At 48.5% G+C, this 22,749-nt stretch overlaps 1 protein-coding gene across 1 annotated transcript in view; it reads right to left on the minus strand.

The window, feature by feature from the left end:
- The window catches only part of XKR6 (XK related 6), a 314,024-nt gene that overhangs the window by 12,657 nt on the left and 278,618 nt on the right, over window positions 1-22,749 (minus strand). Inside the window, exon 2 of the mRNA XM_090027276.1 lies at window positions 20,803-20,999. Within this exon, the coding sequence (XP_089883402.1) occupies window positions 20,803-20,999 (197 nt within the window). The remainder of the gene's footprint in view (window positions 1-20,802; window positions 21,000-22,749) is intronic.

A 22,749-nucleotide genomic window follows, 5' to 3' on the forward strand; every position in this document is an offset into this window, starting at 1 on the left:
TGGAAGAGGCTACGAAAGCATGGGATATGGTCATCATGAGTGACTTTAATTACCTAGACATCTCTTGGGAAGAACACTCAGCCCGATCTGACCGGTCACATACATTCCTGACTTGTATCAATGAACTCTACCTGTCTCAGGAAATATGCTCCTAGATTTAGTTTTGGCCAGTGGGGACAACCTGGTGTGTGATCTGACAATAGAGGGTAACCTGGGCAACAGTGATCACCGTCTATTGTAGGGCTGGGAAATCTGTCAGTAAAGTTCAAATTCTTGACTTTAAAAAAAAGCTGACTTCAATAAACTAAGGACTTTAGTGAGGAATGCCCTACAGGATCATAGACCACAGGCAAAGAGTGTAGAAGAAGAGTGGTCGCTCCTCAAGGGCCCAATCCTTAGTGCATAGAAGTAGTCTATACCAGTATGCAAAAAAGGTGGCATAGGGGCCGGGAGGCCATCTTGGCTCAATAGGGAAGTTGCAGGTCTTCTGAAAAAAGGAAAGGGAGGCTCACCCACAATGGAAGCTAGAAATAGGTCCCAAGGAGAACTGCATAAGATTGGCCCACACATGTAGGGGGCAGATTAGAAAAGCAAATGTGGTGACCGAATTTAGGTTAGCAACCAAAATCAAGAACAACAAGAAGTCCTTCTATAGGTACATAGTTAAAAGGAGGAAAACCAGTGGGAACACTGCTCAGTGCATCTGGACATCTGATTCATAGATTCATAGATGTAGGGTCGGAAGGGACCTTGCAGATCTTCTAGTCCGACCCTCTGCCCTGGGCAGGAGAGAAACCTGGGCTTAAATGACCCCAGCCAGGTAATCGTTGAGCCTCCTCTTAAAGACCCCCAAGGTAGGAGCCAGCACTACTTCCTTTGGAAGTTGGTTCCAGATCCTAGCTGCCCTGACCATGAATTAATGCCTTCTAATGTCTAGTCTGAATCTACTCTCAAACAACTTATGGTCATTATTCCTTGTTACTCTGGGAGTTGCTTCAGGGAACAAGGTCTCTCCCATTCCCTGCTGGTCTCCCCTAGTGAGTTTATAGATGGCCACCAGGTCCCCCCATAGCCTTCTCTTGTGGAGGCTGAACAGGTTCAGGTCCTGTCGCCTCTCCTTGTAGGGTCTGCCCTGCTGCCCCCGATCATGCGAGTGGCCTCCTCCGGACCCTCTCCATGCTATCCACGTCCCTCCTGACGTGCGGCACCCAGACCTGGACTCAGTAATCCAGCTGTGGCCTGACCAGTGCCGCATAGAGGGGGAAGATCACCTCCTTGGCCCTGGTCGAGATGCATCTGTGGATGCACGACAAGGTGCGGTTGGCCTTCCTGACCATGTTCTCGCATTGGCGGCCCATGTTCATTTTGGAGTCAATAATGACTCCAAGATCTCTTTCTGCTCCTGTGCTTTTGAGAAGAAAGTTCCCCAGCCTATAGGTATGCTGCTGGTTCTTACTGCCCAAGAGCAGCACCTTGCACTTGTCAGTATTGAATCCCATCCTATTCTCATTCGCCCACCCCTGTCACCTGTCCAGGTCCAGATGTATCCTGTCCCTCCCTTCTGGCGTGCCCACCTCACCCCAAATCTTGATGTCATCCACGAATTAAACAGGGTGCTTTTCACTCCCTCATCCAAGTCTCTAATAAAGAAATTGAACAGTGCGGGCCCAAGGGCCCAGCCCTGGGGAATCCCACTGCCCACATCCCTCCAGGTCGAATAGGACCCATCCACCACCCTCTGAGTGTGGCCCCTCAGCCAATTTGCAATCCATCTGGCTGTGTAGACATCAATGCCACAGTCGCCTAGCTTTCTAATGAGAACGGTGTGGGAGACAGTGTCAGTGTTGGTGCCCCCCAACAGGGCCACTGCTATCGGTGGCTTCTGCAGGTGCCCCCCCAGATTCAGGAAGCACCAGTCACTCATGTCTGGGACTTCTCCTGTGCGCCATGAATTCTCAAAGAGGTTCGCCAGCAGTCCTGTGACAACTTCAGCTAGTTCGTTCAGCATTCTCGGTTGGATTTCATCCGGTCCTGCTGACTTACAGATATCCAGCCTCTCTAGCTGTACTTTCACCAGCTCTACATTGACTGTTGGTAGGTAATCACTGATCATCCCTACTGTGACTATTCTGCATCATATTTGCATTCGGCAGGCTATCGCTCTTAGACTGGTAGAATACAGGTGCAAAGCACTTGTTCAAGACTTCATTTTTCTCCTTGGTGTTGGTGATCATGAGGATACTGGGACCAGAGGTCTGCACCAATACAGCAATTCCCACATTCCTTATAGGTGAACCTGAAAAGGTCTTAACACTTTCTGATCAAGGTGAATGTTTCTTTAGAGTAGACCTAGATTTCTGCATTGCTATATACAATTACAATCTGCAATCTACTATCTGCATTGATAGTATCTGCATTGATACTATCTGATTTCTGCATTGCTATCTACAATCTAGTGTAGCTGTCTATTGATACACTACTGTACCTCCCCCTCAGGCCCAAACTACAGAGCACATCTAACACCTTCCTCTTCACACATACTTTTCCTTTTCTTCATCTCAGATAATGTGGTGCCGTAACTGCTGCCATGTGCTAGTTTCTTTATGTGGTGCCCTCCATTGCTTCATGTGGTTTGACTGGGGTTTTTAAGCTCCTGTAGTTTAGTGAAGAAAGCTTTCTAGGGTGGGATTTTCCAAAGCTCCCAGTCACTGCATACATTTGCTTTCACTGATGTCAATAAGCGTTGAAATTTCCACCACTCCTGGGCTGACAGTTCAGGTCTGGGAGCAGAGGAGAACCTCTATGAGACGTTGAGTGCCTCCCGCTCCTACTCAACACCTTTTGAAACACTGTGTGGTCAACATCTCTTAGGATGAATGCTCAAATTTTTAAAGTAATTTAGCAATCTCACTTTCACTGATGGGAAATAAAAGCCCTAAGGCCTTTAAAAATCTGCCCTTCAATTCTTGCCTCTCTATATATCCAATAGTTCTCCCAGCCACAATCACTGTAGTATCTGAGAAGCTCCCAATACTGAAGGTTTTACCTACCTACATGATGTCAGATGGACAAGTACATTATCCCCATGCTACAGATGAGGATCTGAGGCATGGTGAGATTACTAGAGTTGCCCAAGACCCTACAGAAAGCCTGTGGAAGGGTAGGGAATATAGATCATCCCAGACCTGGATATTATATCTACCCTCTTGGGTCAGTACTAGGAGGATTAGGAGCTGTAATTCATTTTTCCCCCCCTAGACAATGTGCATTTTAACTGCTTGAAAAAGCAGTTTTCATAGGCAGGACAAGGATTGATAATCAGTAAACCACAATTATAAGAGGTATTGGAAAACAATCAAGAGAGGGAAAAAGCAGTCAAAATACAAGGAAGAAAAAACCTTCCTTACATCGAGAGCTCATTGACTGTAGAGCTTATTGACTTCTCTGGGGAAGGGGCAGAAGCCTCATTGCTTGGCACAGTCAAAAATTAAGTGGACAAAAATACTAGTGTATATTGTAGGGAAAAAGCTTGTACTGGCCCAGAGAAGGAGATTGAGCAGAATCCCCTCCAGTGAAACGGATGGGTAGAAGCACTATACGCCAATAAAACTGCAGTCAAATCCTCCAGGGTAGGCTGAATTTCACTTGGAAGAGCCTAACTAGTAGCGTGCGTTCCCTCATTCTGATGTGAACGACTCAAAAAATAAAAAAAATAAATAAAAAAAGACATAGCAAGAATCTAATTAAGACATCCCCCAAGACTCTTGATTTACCTCTTTCTGAATAGTCGATATTTGCAGGTAAGGCTTAAATGACATGTAATTCCCTTAAAACCAGACCAAATCACAATCAACTAGAAAAACGCAGTACATGAAAAGCATTTAATCATCAACTGGTCTGCATTGTTCAGGTTAAGCATTTGCATTTAACTTTACAACGGCTGTGTTCAAAGCTATCTGGCACATTGTGGATGGAAAACCAACAGCGTGCGCTTGCAGTCCTAGCTCTTGGGGTTGGCCTGTTGAGGAAATCAAGTGGGTCTTTCAAAAGGATACACATGTCATTTCATAAATAATCTACCAGCTCAGTTATTTTCCGCAATTGTAATGTACTTACCATATGATAGTCCCTAAATACTCACTGTGGTGTCTGTCCCATTAAAACTGAAAAAGATGCCTATCAAGTTGATGTTCTATTTCCTTTTTCACATTAATTCTCCTGACGACTGGTCTAAAAAAATGGGAAGATACAAAACATTCTCTCAGGTGAACTGGACACCACAGTAAGTATTCAGACTGTGACATGAACCCTTCCACCAACTCTAGCGTGGTGGCCTTGCCTGCTTCACGTTAAGTGCTAATTTCCAGTGACAAGAGGCACCTGCTCACCGGTGAGTCAGCTTTCGGTGCTGAGAAGCCTGTCATCATTTTTATTCCCAAGTGGTGCATTCATTTGCAGACGCCTTGAAGCTCAGTGTGAAATCTGCTTCTTCAACAGGTCTTATTCTTATCTATTTTTAATTTTTTTTTTTAGAAAGGGACTTACTCTCATCCCACAATGGCCACACACGAGAGCGACTCCTTTGATTTCAGAGAAATTCTTCCCAGTGCCTGTTTTACATTTGCTCCTGTAAGATTATTTTGTTGACCCTTTTTGTTTCCTCATTCTTCCTGGCAAGGGAACACTTTCTTCGTCCTCACGTTTCTAGTCATAGATTTACGTGGACAAATAGAATTCAGGAGTAATAAAGAAGTAACTGGACAGATTCCCTTGCAACTCTGCCAGCCCCGTTCACCAACAGATCAAACAATGCTCCACCAACCATAGTTAAGCATCACAACACTCCTCCAAGATAGGGAAGGAGCCTCAGACCTACAATGGAGATGGCCCTAAGGCAGGCGCAGGCAATTATTTCAGGCGGAGGACCGCTTACTGAGTTTTGGTAAGCCATCGAGGGCCACGGAGGCAGATAAATATTAATTTTCTAAATTTTTAAGGGGCCCTGCAGGCTGGATAAAATGGCCTGGCGGACTGCTTTCGGCCCATGGGCCGCATTTTGCCCACCCCTGCCCTAAGGGTTCAGTCCACAAGGTCGTGAGTGCCACCCTCAGTTCTTGTGGGCAGGTAACATCTTGCATGAATGACCGGCACCTTGCAAGACCAAGTGACTTGCTCACCATTACCCAGGTCGCCTCAATGCAACTTTAGAGAAATACATGGTTTTGTCCAAGCGTCACAGAGGTGTATAAACTCCCATGAAACTTCATGGGAACTCCTTTCCTACGTATTATTTTTCTCATCACATCTACTCCCTATTTATCTCCTCTCTAATCACCAAACATAGGCAACCCCAGGCTGGCACAGACCCAGCGTCCTCTCTCTGGCCGTGGCTAGGACCTCATGGTTTTGAAGAAGGCATACATATCTCGCAGTCAGTAGATGTGAGATAAACTGCCCTCTATATTATGTCTCCCAAAGAGAAAGAGATAATGACTTAAACTGGTTTGGGAGGCTTAATGTTCCTTCCACAACATCAGCTACCATTAATAGTGATAGCCACTCCAAATGGCATTGCTTCATCTAGTGCTAAAGTTGGAACGGTTTTGCTACATTTGCGTTGCTCCCAGTTTGTCCACATGTAACAGCCACTGCCCTTTTGACAAGGCTCCAAATGTATGTGTTTCCATACCTTAAGGCCTGGTCTACACCTAAAGTTTTATATTGGACAGGAGTATGAAAAACCTGAACTTCTTTAACGGTGAGCTTTGACCCACAGCATGTTTACATAGGTGTAATCAAAATCACACGCAGACTGAAAGGAAATGATGCACATCTCTAACCCAGATTAAATTCCCCCTGAAGGAAGCAGGTGTATACTCCACATACCCCACCAGTGTAGGGTATACTGGTCTTGGTGTTATACAATCACAGGGTTGGAGGTCACCTCAAGAGGTGCCCAACCCCATGCATGAATGCGGGAATGTGATCTCCAGACAATCCCTATCAAATGCTTATCCTGCCTCGTCTTGGAAACCTCAGTGAAGGAGATATCACTACTTCCCTGGGCAGCCTGCTCCCTTGCTTTACCATTCTGATGGTGAGGATATCATTTTTCCCTGATATCTGGACTAAATCTACTTTGCTGCAATTTAAAACCATTGTTTCTTTACAGAAACCCCTTCCTGTTGTCTATAACTTCCCTCTCCAGGTGTAACGGAGGGTAAAGTTACACATTGCACTTTGACCATAGTAAGGGCACTTAAAATGCAAGTGCCAGCATGTTACCGTCCATTAACTTTTGCTTAGTGCCATCTGAGCATATCAGTTATGCCACTTCAGGTGAAGGTTAACTCTGGGCTGTGCTACCCAGCTCATGTTAGGGTGACTACAGTCTGCTCCATGGAGATAAAACAATCAATATGCAGGCCTCCAGCAACCCTGGATGCACTGTTCCTGCCCCTCCGCCAAGCAGGAAGAGAGCCCAGAGGTCCTGGCTCCTAGCCACACCCCTGCTCACCAGTCCTCTAGTGACAAGACAGAACTGGGCAGCCAAGAAATGGTATTAACCCTTCATGTGCGACAGCTCACAGGACATTCCCACTTTAACATCAGTTAATATTCCACAGATTTATTATGGTCTACATTGCAACATGTAACATCACCCTCATTCTTGCCTTTGCTTTCATGATTTTGTCCCTGCAAGTTCTTGCTGTTACTCAGTATGCTTCCTTAGTGACTCACCCTTCCTTCCGTTCCCTGAGCGCTTTCCTTTTTCATTTTGACGCATCTAAGAAACTCCTTGTGTAGCTACATCAGTCTCCTGCCACTGGTCCCCTGTCATCTGCCTGTGGCCAGCTCAGAGCAGCAGTTTGTAAGGAGCAACTGGAGCTGCTGGCTATATTCAGTTACCCAGGGATAGATGTCCATCTGTCCCTTCCTGATCCCAGAATAATTTAGTGTACAGAAATGCTGTAAGTCACACTGGTATAGTTGTTCATCTCTCCAAAGCCTTGTCTAATTAGGTCAGCAACATTTTACCAGTGCAGTTTATGCTGTTAGAGGAACTGGTTTCAATTATGTTGGCCAAAGTTTTTTTTTTTTTTTTTTTTTTGCTGGAATAAGAGCATCTCCAGGGAAGGAGTTGGCAGCATCACTATAGCAGCAAGCCCTTTTAACTGTAGGCCAGTCCTGCCTCTGCTGGTAATAAAGAAAGAGGATAAATGAGAAGAAAAAACTGTGGGTGCTTTGCTCCAACTACTGAACAATTTATTTTCAGAAGGGTTGCTGGTCAGTATTGGTCACCGATTGTCAAAGAGCTTATACACAGGTACCAACAACCCAGTTGGATGTGCACAGCAATAGGCTGGCACACACAGGCTGATGTACTTGGGACTTGTTCTGTACTGGAAGAACTGTGAGCTTCCAACAAACCCATCCTCTAAGGTGGGTATATTGACGGGGACTCAAAGGAGGAGAAGGATGTGGCTAGTTCATCAACGTGTTTACCACATCTCTGTTTTGTTGCTGAATTCACCTTGCTTGCCCTTCCTTTACTTTACTGTTCTGAACCAAACGCAACCTTAAAAATATATCTGATAACAGTGATTTCTACCCAAAGAGCCATACATTTATTACACATGAGGATGGGGGATACCCATCACTTTGGTCACTTGATGAGCCACCCTTGTTTTAAAGGGGTGTCTGAAATCAGTAAGGATGATGGCTATTAATTATGATTGATGACACAGGTCATCAAAGAGGGTATTTAATTAATTCCATGTGCAAGTAAGCGTGTGCATAGGCATGTATGGAAGGAAACTAAACTAAAAAGCCATCACCGATATTTAATTTGGGAAGGGACAAAAGTTAGCACATTCCCTTGGTTATGGAGGGATGGTTTTCTAGGGATGGAAGGATTGTTTCCAAAAAAGGAAAATGCAAGCTTTGGTTACCTGGACAGAAATTTTCTGCAATGGGTTTGCTAGACATGCAGATCCAGAAATTGTGTATATATTCACTGCAGAGTCAATCTAGACTCTTAGTTAGACGCTGCGCCTAATGTCCTCCTTTTTTCACACATAAAACCTAGTGCTGGAATAGGCTGGCTTTAATTTTGCAGGGATCATTAGCAAATTTAGGTCCAATCGGAGGGATCACTTTTGGCCAAAACAAAGCAGGGAGGAAAAGATGTAAAAAAAAATCAAAATTAAAAACTAAAACTCCTGGTTCAGTGATGATCCCTTTTATAAGAACAACTAAGAAATTGCTAAGAAAATAAATAAAACTTTGCAAACTTTCAGGCACGCGTGCCCTTCTTCAGGCTGAGGGAAAATTAAAGATGGTAAAAGTCCCCATAGATACAAAATAAACTTCATTTTGCACAGAAGAAGCTGCAGGTGGATGTCTGCTCCCCTGGGTCCATGAGAGCTCCTTTGTGTGACTGGCTCTTTGATGTACAGATAAGGCAGGATTTCTTCCCAGGTGGTGTCAGAGGGCAGAAAGGCGTAGAAATCTTTCTTTGTTGTTTAGCAATGAAGTTTATAATCCAAAATCAGCTAAAAGTCTGCATTTTCATTTTTTTTTTTTTGCAATTTCATAGTTGGTCCAATAAAAGGTATCATCTCTGAGCCAAGAGTTTTAGCCTTTTGCATTTCTTTTTATCTCAGACCAACACTGCTACCAAATACATCCCTGGAAAAAGTTGAAACATTTTGTCTTTAACATTTTTTTAAGTAAGTGTTTTATCTTTTCATTTCAAAGGAAAATCTTTGTTTTACTCCTAAACAGAAGTAAAAAAAAAAAAAAAAAAGCCTAAATAACCCAACGATGAAATCAAATATTTTGTTTTGGCTCAAACAAGGTGGTATGGGAGGACCCAAATGAGGTTTTTCCATATTTCACCAAGCCAAAATTTCCATTATTCTCACAGCTCTGGTTTTCAGCCCTGCTGAGTGTGCAGCAGCACTTTCACTGGGCCTGGTAACCCATGCACTTGTTAGTGAGGACACTGCGGACAGCATCCAAGTGCTGATAGTCCTCCAGGGTCTTCCCACAATTCTCCCTGCATGCCGAGACGGTCAGGCAAACTTTCCTATGACTCACGGAGAAAGAAGCAGTGAGCAGCTCTGCTCACCGCAATACAAACCATAGGTATTCATTCCCCCCCGAAGTCCCAGCCACACACAGAAACGGTACCAGTGAGCTAATCCGGGGGTTCAGATGCGCGTGCGAATCCCCTCAGCTAGCTCTGCAGTAAAGACACGCTCTGAGAGAGACGGGGCAGCGTGAAAGCCGCTGCAGCATAGGAAGGCATTCATTTACGTATGTACATTTTTCAAAGAGACAGTCCAAAATGTCAGGGCACGTTCATCGTTATCGACCTTCGGTGTGTTCACGGCCATAGTTGCAAATACAGCAGCTGCCCGTCTTTCTCTCCCTCTGCTCGGGCTGTGTCCCCAGAACATCAACTCAACGCAGAGATGCAGGGACCCAGCACAGCCGGCTGACCGAGGCCTCTCATTACGTCCACCCAGGATCGTTGCAGTGCCATGAGATTCACTTTAACACATGCTTTGGCCGTGCGTGCATAGCCCATACAGCTTTGCTTGATCTTTTCCATCCGACCGGTGTGTCATGGTGCGACGTGTATAATCTCCCCAGCCCACTCCCACCTCTGAGGGGCAGCAAATTCTACCCCAACGGGTTAAATGCCTCTTAGGTCTAATGTCTGTCCTATGTACGGATGGAAGTTGTCTTAGCAGGGACACTTGTCCTGGGCACTGCTATGCAGGGAGTGGAGAGAGGGGAGACGAGCTCATGAAAATCTGTCAGTAGCATTTTCAAAGAGCGCTCAGTCTCGGCCTCGCAGCCCGCCTTTGACATTTGAAAATCTCCCCCAGCACTTGCACCTGAAGCGCTTTGCAGGCCGTACCCACATCATCAGACTTTCTTTATTTGCTTCTTTTTTCCTTTCTTTCCCCCAGGTCCGTGGTTAGGCCCCTGGCTCTGAAATCAGATTAACAGGAGCCACATGTAACCCGCCGCAAGCCGTGCAGCTCTGCCTGGCTCAGGTCTGACTGTAGGCTCAAGGCCCCAGCCTTCTTCCCCTGCTCCCAGAGCAATGGAAATGAAAAAACTAATTCAAAAAGAAAAGGGGGAAATTATTGGCTGCGCTTTCTGAGTCCTCATTCAGGAGAACATTTCAATAGCAGGGAGAAAATCACATTGTAATTCCGCTTTTAACTCACTCTTTTCCCTGCATGTACCTGATACCTCTTGTGGCCCTTTAGTCTTGACAAAACTTTACAAGTCAGAAGCATCCCTACCTGCTCAGCCCGGGAGCTCTGTGAACAGCTAAGCACAGTACTTTGAAATAAGGGAAACCACTTAAACTCCTGCACGCTAGACTGAATCATTTCTGCAAGTCCTTGCAATGAAACCCCCAGCACATCGGTGTTCAGCAGGTTCGACGCTTCCAGCGGTCAACCCGAATCTCTTGTATTCAACCTAAAAGAGCAGCTCCATTAGGTAGGAGGAGTAGGAAGGTTTTATCCTGTACAAAACCAGCCACTCCGCCCGGGCATTTGCGATCAGCTCAGAAACTTGACCCTCCGCTCACAGGTAAATCCAGCATCTTAACATAGTCACTTTTATTTGGAAGGCGATTCCCAGCACTTTAAATAGCATATCGAGGCGTCGAAGGCTGACTCTCCTGGGTTTCTCTCTTTGGAGGGCTGGTCCAGAGGAGTGATGCCAAATGCAAAACAACCCACTTCGTTCGCATGGTCCTGGCAATGCTTTTGGATCAGTTAAGAGAAATCTAGAGAGGGGGCAAAAAACTCAACCTGGATGCACACTCACTGGGCAATGTCAGGGCACTTTGTCCGGTATAGTTAGAGGACACGTGTCGGCAGCGCTCCCCTTTGTCACCTTACCCTTTATAATGCTTTTTGTTTGTGTGTGTGAGCTGGTGCAATGTCCCAGTGTAAACTGCAGGTAAGGGGAGTTGTTTCCTGAAAAGAAGGAGGAAGGGTATCTCAACAGTGGCACACAGAGCTGGACTCATTAAGTGACACCGGCAAAACACTGCTGTGAGGGTTGTGATACCGTGATTTGAGCCTGACTTCGTGCAGCAAGTGTTTCTCTTGCAATCTCATGGTAGCAGGCACTAGAGAAATCAAGTACTGCAGGGACACTAGGGATCTCGGTTATCTGGGGCGGGTTTCTGTGCACCAATACACTCTGCAATGGTTGAAGCAACTCATATCAGACCAAAACTCAACTCTGCTACATCAACTTGAGCGTTGCTGTAAGCAGTTCCCTGCTCGCTCCACCCCCAGCACTTTGGCTCTTCCCAGAAATTCGGCCGTATACAGAACTGAGTTTGAAACTGGATCCTCCCTATGCTTCCCAGTGAGCAGGCTGGACTGCGTCAGAGATTGAAACGTGTTCGTTTCCCTGCTGCAAATCCCCATTGCACCTTCGAGTAACTCATCAGCTGGATCCTGCAACAGGGAAATGGCCGAGGTTTGAGGAGCGCTACCACCAGTGAGCGTTTGTGTGAAAATGTGAACGTACGGAGGGCACCGGGGACGAAAGGGTCAGTCGAGTGCCACGTTAGACAAAAGACATCTCAGGAGCCGACTTCGCTGGCTCGGTAAATTTGCTGCGCCTTAAGGTCATGACCACCAGCTTCCCAAAACCCACTATGCGAATGAGCATCAGGCTTCAGAAACCGCTTGCTGAATATTTTTGCTGGCTCATTTTCAAGACAGCTTCTTGCAGCCTGGGCTCTGTGCTCCTCTGCTGGGACAGAAATAGGCAGGGTGCATGCTTTTGGCGCACCCCACGAAGGAAGACGTGACCTCAGCTCATCCAGAGGATCGTGCGTTATGGACTGGGGAGAGGGTCGAGCTGTGGATTCAAACAGATTCATTTCCCTATGCTTTACCAGCCAGTGAAAGGCAGCACGGGGCAGTGAAGTACAGGGAGGAAGAGTAGCCAGGCATGTCTGCCTTCCAGCCACGGTTCGGCCACCGTGGTGTTTTTACGCTCGAGACAGCCCAGCGGTATAGAGAAACCTGAGTGAGCTCTTGATGAGGACACCTGGGTACCAGAAGCATTTGGGCTGCAGAAGCATGATTTTCCCAGCCAGGGGGGCAGCTGTCCTTTGCACGACCGGAGAAAGATCAGGCCTTCTGCCTCAGTTTCTCTCCTTGTCTGCCGCCCACAGGTTTGCTGTGAGGATTGCTTGATTCACGTTTGCACAGTGCTTTGAAGCTGGCAAGCACTACGCGTTCCTGCCACCGGGACCTGCAGGGCGCAAGCTCTGCTTCGCGCCGCACTCATGTCGTGGCACGTATCACTTGGTTTTGCTGTCATTAAACCGTGACCACGTGTCAGGTGCTTTATACAACTATGTGAGACGTGACTCAAAGGGGTTTCAGCAGCGCTGCAAGAAGAGTGAATTGGAGTCCAGTGGAGATTTGCCACCTTGGGGTCTGATGTCTTTTCGGGGGCTCATGGAAGGAAATGAAAAGACCTCAGATAAGTTCAAATGCTTTATCTATGATAAACTGGCACAGAAGAATAGGTCGGAAAGGGCCCTCAGGGGGTCATCTAGTTCAACTATCTGTTCAAGGCAGGATCATCTGTATTTACAAGACCCAAACTGAAAAACTCAATATAGACTAAATGGGGCGATCCCACCACTTCTCTGGGCAGCCTGTTCTCATGTTTAACCACTGCGATAATCAGAAAGTTCTTCTTAATCTCCAGCCTGAATTTCCTGTGTTGTAATTTAAGACCCTTTCTTAATGTCCCAGCCCCAATGGACATAGAGACCAATTGGTCACCCTCCCCTTTACAAACACCGTCCTTGTAGTTGAAGACTGAAGGGGGAATCCCCCTGAGACTTCTCTTTTCTGGATAATAGAGACTAAATGATGCCACTTCTTCCACACGTTCATGATTTGTCACATTTTTCTCAGCCTCTAAATAATTTTTGTTGCTCACTGCTGGATTCATACTTTGTCTACTTCTTTCTGGAAGCATGGTGGCCAAAATTGGATGCAGTACTCCAGACTAGGCTAATGCAGCTGTGAATCATTCAGTCCAACCCAATAGGGGAGCCGTACCCCCAACTTTGAAACCCAAGTGCTCACATAAGTTCCTAACTTTGGATGCTCAGTTTTGATATGTGGACCTGAAACCTGGTGTAAAAATGTTTTTCTTCCTTAAGTACAGCGACAGCTAAGGCTTCATCCTGATTATTACAGGATAGACATAGTGGCATCTACCACACTAAATCCCATGCAGTTCAACAGCACTTTGCATAATGAAGAATTACACTGAAAATCTCCTTTGGGTCAACAGCAGCCCTTGTCAGGGATTTGCAAGGTTGGGTTATTGTCAATGGGTGTACAAGTCTCTTCACGGTGGGCACGTTGAATGCGGTAGCCTCAGACAGGCAAATACCCAGCAAAAAGACTGCACAAAGCACTTGTGACATCAGTAGGAGGACATCAGTGCTTTCTTTTAAATCCTATTAAGTCTAAAGGATCCACATGAGAAATTAAATGGAAGAAATAATCCGTTTAAGAGCAGCAAGTGTCTCTCTAGCAATGGTAACTTCCTGCATAGCCATTCATCCCTTCAGGTGCTCCTCCTAACAAACGGCATCACTGTACTGGCGGATCACCAGGTCCATCTCAAATAAGCTTCCTCCAGCCTCTTTTCTGAGCCATGTCTGCTCACTTTATCAAATAAAATCTGATTTTGCTGCCTTTTCCCACTGGTAGCACTGCAGAATTGATGCAGCTAATTATGATGGATTTGTGGGGGGTGGTCAAGTCCTACTGTAATCACCAGGGGTTGACTTTAAAGATGCTGGGTGCATCTACATGTGCACTTTACAGGGAGCTAATTAGCTCCCCAGTAAAGCATGACCATCTACACGTGCACCCCTATTAGGGTGCAGTAGACTAATTCCGTTGTAGCATGGTACTGCTCGACACAAGTGCTATCCTACAGCAGAGTAGTTGTGTGTGGTGAGGTGCATGTGTAGATGGTTATGGGGCTGGCTGGGGCATGAGGGTGCTACAGCTCTGCAACATAGCACCCTTGTGCCCCAGGCAGCCCTTCCACAACATGTTGAGCTGGGCAGGAGCAGTCCTGGCCTGGCAGCCTGACCCCTCCACAGAACTGCTGTCAACTGGGGCTGAGCCACCCCAGTTCAACATGCTGTGGTCTTGGGTGCACATGTAAATGCTGCACCTGGGAGCAGTAAACTCCGGTGTGAACTGCACCAGAGTTTTTTGCTAACTGCAGGCGTCCATGCGCCAGGAAGGCAGCGTGAGATGGGACTAGTGTGATCACTAGGTGGTGTCACAGCCACCTTCAGAGGCAGGTTGAGTGAGGCACTTAGGCAAGTTTGGAGGGAGAATTCTTCCACGTACCATGTAGAAAACTGGCTGGACTGTCGCCCTCAAAGGGTAGTAATCAATGGCTCAGTGTCTAGGTGGCCACCAGTATCAAGTGGAGTGCTGCAGGGTCGGTCCTGGGGCCAGTTTCGTTCAATGTCTTCATCAGTGCTCTGGAAGATGGGAAGGAGTGCACCCCCAGAGAGTCTGCGGATGACACCAAGCTACAGAGAGTATTAAATATGCTGGAGGATAGAGCTAGGATTCAGAGAAACCTCAACAAATTGGAGGACTGGACCAAAAGAAATCTCATGAGGTTCAATAAGGACAAGTCCTGCACTTAGGACAGAGCAATCCTATGCACTGGTGCAGGCTGGGGACCGGCTGGCTAAGCAGCAGCTCTGCAGAAAAAGGACCTGGGGGTGACAGTGGGCAATAAGCTGACTGTGAACAAACAGTGTGCCCTTGTTGCCAAGAAGGCCAACGGCATCCTGGATTGCACTAGTAGGAATGCTGCCTGCAGAGCGAAGGAAGTAATTATTCCCCTCTAGTTTGCACTGGTGAGGCCAATCTATGTCCAGTTTTGCACACACACCCCCGCCGCAAAAAGGAGGTGGACAAACTGGGGACAGTCCAGCAGGGGTGGGCAACAAAATGGTTCAATGGGTGGGGGACTTGCTTCTGAGGAGGCTGAGGGAACGGAGCTTGTTTAGTCTGGAGAAGAGAAGACCGAGTGGGGGATTTAGTATTGGCCTTCAGCTCCCTGCAGGGGGGCTGCAAAGAGGAGGGAGCTGGGCTGTTCTCAGTGGGGGCAGATGACAGGACAAGGAGCAATGGGCTCAAGGACATAGGAAGGACCAGACTCTATTCTACCCATTGGGTGTCTAGGTGGATTAGGTGTCTAAATGCACGCCTATTCCACCCTGTTCAAGTCTGGAAAATGCATGAGTGTATCTTCTTGTCTAACACGCCATTATTTCTCCCCTAAGCCTAAGTGTAAGGACTGGGGTGCAGGCTGTCTGGAGCAGCAGTTGGGCCACTGAGAGAGGGCAAGAGCCAGATAACAGGCAAAGTCAGGGGGCAGGAATCAGAGACTGAGTTACCAGCTCCGAAGGGAAATCCAGGGGCAGAATTCAAGTCATGGGCCGAGTCAATATTTGGGAGTCAGAAGCTGGTGCGGAGAAGTCCAAGCTGAAGCCAGGGCATAACGGGAGGCAGAGGCAGGGGCAGAACACACCAAGAATGAGAGCTGGGGTCAAGGGACTCCACGAGTCAGAAACTGCGTGACCATATCCAACGGGACTTTCCAAAAAGTCAAAGTCTAGGAACAGCACGGAGCAGGATCAGGAAACCAGAGTGCTCCCAGCTCGGAGAGGGCTTACCAGAGCAGTTTTGTTTCAAGGACTTGAGCAGGGTGGAACGGATTCGCAAGCAGGTGCCTGCTTCCACTTCTGTGCCGAAGACATGGCCAAATGTTTACAAGCCTTTGGTGTAAAAAAAAGGATCCAATACCTTATAGCTAGCCCTCCACCAGGTCCGCTACCTTGAATCGGGTACACAAGCACCCCAGGCTAGATCAGGGCTAAGCTTTCACTACTGTAAATTATGCAGGTAGCAGGGACTGCGTGTCCTCAGTTCACCCCGAAGGCAGCTCTTTGCTCAAAGCAGCTAGGCTGTTACCTGCTCCTGCAGCCCAGTGGTAAGAGACCGTAACAGCATCCTTCTTCATGCAGCTACCTTAGAAGAGCTACTGGCTCCCACTGTCATTTACCTTGATGTTCAAAACCAATGCAAATCATGCTGATAAAAATGTGTCGGGGCTGAGGCCCTAGGAAATGCATTGAACAGAAATGTGTTTTCTTACTTAGTCGCTGTTGAATCACACCTCGTTTTCCTTTGATTTTTGTCTGCCTCACTACAATGATTTTGCTTGGCATTTTCTTTTCTTTTGCATAATGACATGCCTGAGCTGGAAAGGTGCACGTGACCGAATTGAGGTAGCCCCGGTGAATCCTTGCACCGTAGCAAGGAACGATCAGTCACTCCTAGGAAGCTTTGCAGCTCTGGCTGCATTAGCAAAGTGTTCAGCCCACTCAGCACAGCACACTGCTCAAGTGGCAGCAGGGCAACACATTCAGCATCTAAAGAACTGCCGGATGTGCACAGAGCCAGCAAAGTGAAAATGCGCATCTGGATCTCAAGAGCTCGGGCATTGGAGTGGGCAGGAGAAGGACTCTTCACCACTCAGCCGCAGCCTGATCACTGATGCTGGCTGGCAAGAGGTGCAGCCTGGAGAGTGATGGAGCTAAGAGGAAAAACGCATTCGCTGCGCGGGAGAGATGAGCATGGTAAAAGTCCAGCCACCTGATCAATGAACTACGCACTCATACCCTGATCTGGTGTTTCAACAGGTTAGGTTTATAGATTTTAAGGGCATGATGGGCTCCTTGTTCATCTGATCTGATGTCCTGTATTATACAGGCCCAAGAATATCACCCAAATTCTCCTCGGTACTTGTGTTGGACTGAAGCGCGCCTTGTAGAAAGGAATGATGATTGATTAGCTGATTGTTCGATAGGCAGACAGAGCCAAACAAGGCCAAGACAAACCAGGGGTCTTAACTCTAATCCTTGGTTGGTCGCTACACGGTGTCACAGAAAGCCACAAAAATAACGACATCCCAAGTGCTAGCGTTCCCTTGCTGAGTATTGATTGCATGTGTCTGCGTTCCCTATGGTAAAGTCACGCTGTGCTGGTGTGAAGACGTTTAAGTGCTCTTTGCATGAATGCAATACTTGTAGCTCCTTCTTCCAGTGTGATGGTGGTCACATTTGCTATACCATTTACAGGCAGGGAATCCAACGTGTAGGAAGGGGAACCAAATGGTCCAGGATCACACAGTGGGTCGGGGTGGAACTGGGGCTAGACTGCAAGTCTCTTGACCCTCAGCTCCCTGAGCAACACCGCAGACCACTGTGCGGGCATGAGAGCTGGGGGGATCCGGTTTTCCCAACTCATAGCGACTTGCAAGATCTCAGCCGATTTCCTGCTTTGCATCAGGACAAAATGGAGCCCTTTCAAAGCCTGTCATAGAAAAAAAGAGACACCAGCCCAATCATAAAGGCATTCACCGGGAGTGTGGATCACATGCCTACTCTGTCGCATTCAGAGAAGGCCCTTGATCCTGAATCTACAAGGAAGCTCAAGTATGGAAATTGTCTATGAAAGCATCTTGGCCACTGTGTCGGGTAAGCAGGTTGCAGCTGTATTAGGTCTGGAGGAAAAAGCAATCAGGACTCATGGTAGAGGCGATATTTTTTATTAGACCAGCTAGATTTTTGCAAAAAATGTCTTTAATTGCAAGCTTTTGGGTACAAACACCCTTCTTCAGGCATCAGAGAACAGATTGTAAACGTCCTCCTGAACTTTCACTTCTACCCAGGAGAACATTTACAATCTGTTCTCTGATGTCTGACGAAGGTTGCCCAAAAGCTTGCAATTAAAAATTTTTTTTTTTTTGCAAAAATCTAGTTTGTCTAATAAAAGAGATCACCTTTACCATGAGTCCTCTTGGCCACTGGGCACCTACCTAATCTAGTACGGGCATGTTCTGAGGGATGCATCTACACTGCTTCCCCTGAAAGGACTCTAACTTCTCCCCCATGGGCATTTAATTATTGATGCAAAATGGAGCTGCGCAGATAGGACACTGAGACTGGGGCTATAGCCCAGTGCTCCAGGCATTTACACAGGGGTGTGGAAGCTCAAGCTGGGGCTGCCACCGCTCTGGTGAATGCCAGGATCGCCGGACCCCTCGGCTGGTCTCTCGCCCAACTCCATGCAGAAGTGGATCATAGAACCATATAATCATGGGAGTCGGGTACTCCAGCTACGGCCTGACCAGTGCCACATGGAGGGGGAGGATCGCCTCCTTGGACCTGCTCGAGATGCACGTGTGGATGCAGGACAAGGTGCGGTTAGCCCTGCCCACTGTGACCTCGCATTGTCGGCCCATGTTCATCTTGGAGTCAATAATGACTCCAAGATCCCTTTCTGCCTCCGTGCTCTCAAGAAGGGAGTTTCCCAGTCTATAAGTGTGCTTCTGGTTTCTACTGCCCACGTGCAGCACCCTGCACTTGCCAGTATTGAAACGCATCCTGTAACCTATCCAGGTCTTGTTGCAGATCTTGCTGGGGACAGGTGAACTTTCAACGTTGACATTTTCTATTAGCCAAAAATCACAACCAAAGCTTTGCAGACCTGTAGCAGGATGTGGAAGCAGGAACAATAATGGGATTAAGAATGGGTGACCAGGGCATGACCTCCAGGTGCTCAGGGCAGAGCGGAGAGGAGTGGGGGGCAGGACCTTCCCCCTCAGCCTCCCCGTCTCCCCATAGGAGAGGGACCATGAGGGGAGGTGTCACCACCAGTTGCACGTCCAGAAGCAGTGGCATGGACAGTGATGCTACAGAAGCAGCAGCAGAGGACTTTTCTAAGTCCCCTCCTTTCCCCTCGTTGCTCAATGGCGCCTACTCTTCCTCCCCACCCTCCCCACTACTCTGCTGCCTCCAATCTTCCCTCCCCACCCCCTCCCCTCCATGCACCGGGGCATGTCCTCTTCTCCCTGCTCCCCCACCCACCGCTGCACTTGTCCCCACTGTGTCCACCTGAACTGGGGGCAAGGGGGAGGCTCTGGAGCTGCTCCTGCCTGCTTTAGCCACGCTGTGCTCTGGGGAGCCGGTCTCAGCCAAGGACGGCAGCAGGAGTCAGACCCCTTCTCCCGGCTGAGCCTGGCTGGAGCGGGGCAGGGTCAGCTCTGGAGCTCCTCGATTTGCCCCGGTCAGATCTGCCTCATCAGCACATTAACCCTTCCCTGGACCTGCAGCCACCATTGAGTTAAGGGCTTGGCCCTGTGGATCGCCAAATGAGTCGGTAGCAGCTGCGAGACTGAAGCAGGGTTAACCTGGTTACTGGCAGTGACCTTTCTCCTGAGGTCCCTTCCAACCCGAACTTTCTAACTTTCTAAGATTTCCCTTGCAGCAGCGTCCTGCCCCCAGTCTGCTCCGTGCAGCCGCAACCTCGAGTCCCTCTGCCCTCACTGCAGCGCCGTGGGGTGTAAATCCCATCAGGTACAAGTCTGCTGCCCAGGATGCAAACTCGACCCGGTAAACCTCCAGCCAGAAGTTTTTTGTGGCTCTCTGTGACTCCCCACTGACACTGTGTCTAACCCTACCTGGAAGCGTATGCTGGCATCCTGATGGCTCTGGCCTGTTTGCTCAGGGAAGAGGATGAGCATCACATCCATGACAAGACTGAGCGAGACAAGCTCTGATCAGAGCCTCCTTTGGCACTGTCAGGACCCAGGCACGGCTCTCTTGCTTCAGCAACGGACGTAGCAGTGGGCCAGGCTATAGTCGCACCTATGCCAATAGGCAGTGACACCTACACGCAGAACGTCAGCTCCAATAAGCAGGGCCGTTGCTCTGAAACATCCCCATCGGTCCTAAAGCGCAGGCTGTGGGCGGCAGTCGGTGCATTCGCGTAGCAGGCCGGCTGGAAGAAGCTTGCAGCAGCCCGCGCTTTCCCGGCTGCAGGAGCCTGCAGGTTGGCAGGGACTACAGCCCATCTGTGGGCAGTAAAGCCTGGCTGCAGACTGCCTCGGAGGACCGAGCAGCCGACATAGATGGCCACAGGAAGCTAAAGGCTCCTAGCAATGTGTTTCCTTGCTTATTGCAGTAATTACCTTGGCCCTGGCTCCGCAAGCTCCTGTTTGAGGTGGGTTTCTCTATACGTCTACAGCGCCTGGCACGCCATACCGGCATTTGCCAGTGGCTGACATACAGCAGCAACTGAGGCAATACAGTGGCTGCCTCCTCTTGTCCCAAGAAGAGTGATGCCCATCAGCATGTCCTTCCTCATTGCCAACGATGATTTTCAGGGAGTTCGCCTGGGCTAGAGCAGACAGAGCACTGCACAGCCATTGACCACGTTGCCCTCATGGCAACCCTCTGAGGCCAAGAGGATGAACCGTCCCATCTGCGCGGATGGGGAAACTGAGGCGCAGAAGGCTTCTGTTGACTCACCCGCTGCCAAGAAGCCAGTAGCAGAGCCAGGAGGCCAACCAAGGATCTCCTCTTTCCCAGCCTTGTAACCAGCCCTCTAGACCTCGTTGGTAGCCCAGAGGCTCAGCTGGGAGCGTTTTCTCTAGCTGAAGGAGCAGAGATTTACCAAGCGAGCGCAGCAGGGACCTGGAAGGAGTTTTGTACACAGAGGCATCACCTTACGCAACGGCCGAGGCCGCGTGGACCGTCGGCAAAAACATCCATCGGCCACTGAGCAAAGGAGTGCGTGTGGGGTCGGGGCGGGCGCGAGGGGCACTTACATGGTAATGTTTCTGCACGGTTCTTTTGGATCATAATGCAGAGCTGTAGCACCAGTTGGGGGGCGCTCTCGAGGAAAGTCTCCAGGAGGCGCAACATGTTTACGTCTGCATATTCGTACATCATAGCCCAGTAGAAGCGCCGCTGGTGTTCCTTCTGCCGCTGGCTCTGGATCCCCAGGTACATGGTTCGGATATACCTGCAAGACAAGCCAAGAAGGAGTCAGCGGTAGCACAACAGCACAATGGCACCAGCTACCGTGTCACGTGAGCCCGTGGCCCAGGCAAGGGGAGCAGCTTGAGCAAGGACAACGCGTGCTCTCTACAGGGGCTGACGGGCTCTTAGATTTGCAGATGGTCGAAACCAACTCACACCCGACTTACAACCTGCCTTGAACCCCACCACTTTCTAACCCCAAGTGCAAGGAGCCCTGACCACCAGCACAAAAAAATTACATTCAAATAAGAAACTGATACCTCACCTCGTTTTCCCAAGGAAAAAAGGGGGAGAGAAACCCACCCAACCAATACTAGTCTTGCCATTGAGTAGAGCTGATGTACAAAGAGCCTGGAGATGACACCGGTATGAGATGTGGAAGAGAATAAATCAGACTCCTCTCCTCCTCTTAAGGCAGGGAAGCCTTAATTTTGTTGACTAGAAGCTTCTTCAAGAGCTTCTTCAAGACCAGACCTAATTTTCCTTAGCTGACTGAAGCCAGTCACTTTTCAGAAGCAAGTACACGGCCTGCAAAGACTGCAGGGCAAAGCATGGCAGGGACCAGGCCGTTCAGGGCTTGGTGGAGTTTGGGAATGAGATGAAGCATCATCTCATTTGCTCCACCTCTATCATACACTTCCTCTCATATGCTTCACCTCTGTTCTGTCACCACCTACCCCTCCGTATTACACGTGAGAGCATCTGTGCACCCTGTGCCTGAACTGCACTGGCTCTGCAAACACACGTTGGCCGAGCCCTGCCTTCCAGGGAGGCGACAGAGCAACGCTTTTCTAGGATACCTCTATGGACAAGCTAAATAATGATTGTCAGTCCCATGCCTGAGTCTAATCTTGTCTTGATCGGGCTCTGTTTTACCCTGCCTGGTGTTTCGTGAGTCCGCACACGCACGGCCCCACTCCCACCAGTGAGAATACTAGGCTGCAGCAATTACAGAGGAGAGAATCCGTGCACATAAAATGTGCCACCCGCCACTGTTGTTAACAAAGACGACACCTCCTAAGAAATTAACCTCCTTCTTTCTAATATTTGTGGCTTTAATAAAGGGTTCCCTTTCCTCCTCCTCCCTCCTGAGACGACGTTATAATTGCACGCTGCGGAGCGCCAAGTCAACAGCCACGAAAATGATGCGAGGATGTTACCGATCTGGCGCAATGACTTTTCCGTAGGTTCAGAGATGAGGCGGCAAAGACCGCCGTTTAACCAAACACCATTTAAATGCAAACAGCTGGGATCATTAGGAAAACACGCGGCAGGTAAACGGATCTGTCTTTTAAAAGCAGAACGTCAGAGTGGATGAAAGCCCAGCTTCCAGGCAGATGCTGTCAGATTAAAAGGAAATATCAAGAGATGCACTTCAGAAACGATACTTTGAGGATCTTGGAGCACTGGAGCCCTTCAATATTGGCATCTACCATGGGGGGAGGTAGGACTTGCTATACCAGTGGTGCTGAAGACGCAGCCCATGGGCCAGATCCAGGTCCTGGAGCCATAGCTTCCAGCCCCTGAAGAGGTCAAGGATTTGGGGGCAGGTGAACAGAGGCCGACCATCTCATTCCAGGGTACAGAGCCCTGCTGAGGACACATTTTGACAGTGGTGGGATGAATGATGGATGCGTTAATCCCTGAGGCTCTCTGAGCTGGCCTAGCAAATCAGGCACCTACAGTGCTTACCGGCGCCACCCCTTGCCCTGCTCCTGGATGGGGGTCTAGAT

The sequence above is a fragment of the Crocodylus siamensis genome, chromosome 1 (genome assembly GCF_052110815.1).
Source record: "Crocodylus siamensis isolate JL-2025a chromosome 1, ASM5211081v1, whole genome shotgun sequence".
In the NCBI taxonomy this organism is placed as follows: domain Eukaryota; kingdom Metazoa; phylum Chordata; order Crocodylia; family Crocodylidae; genus Crocodylus; species Crocodylus siamensis.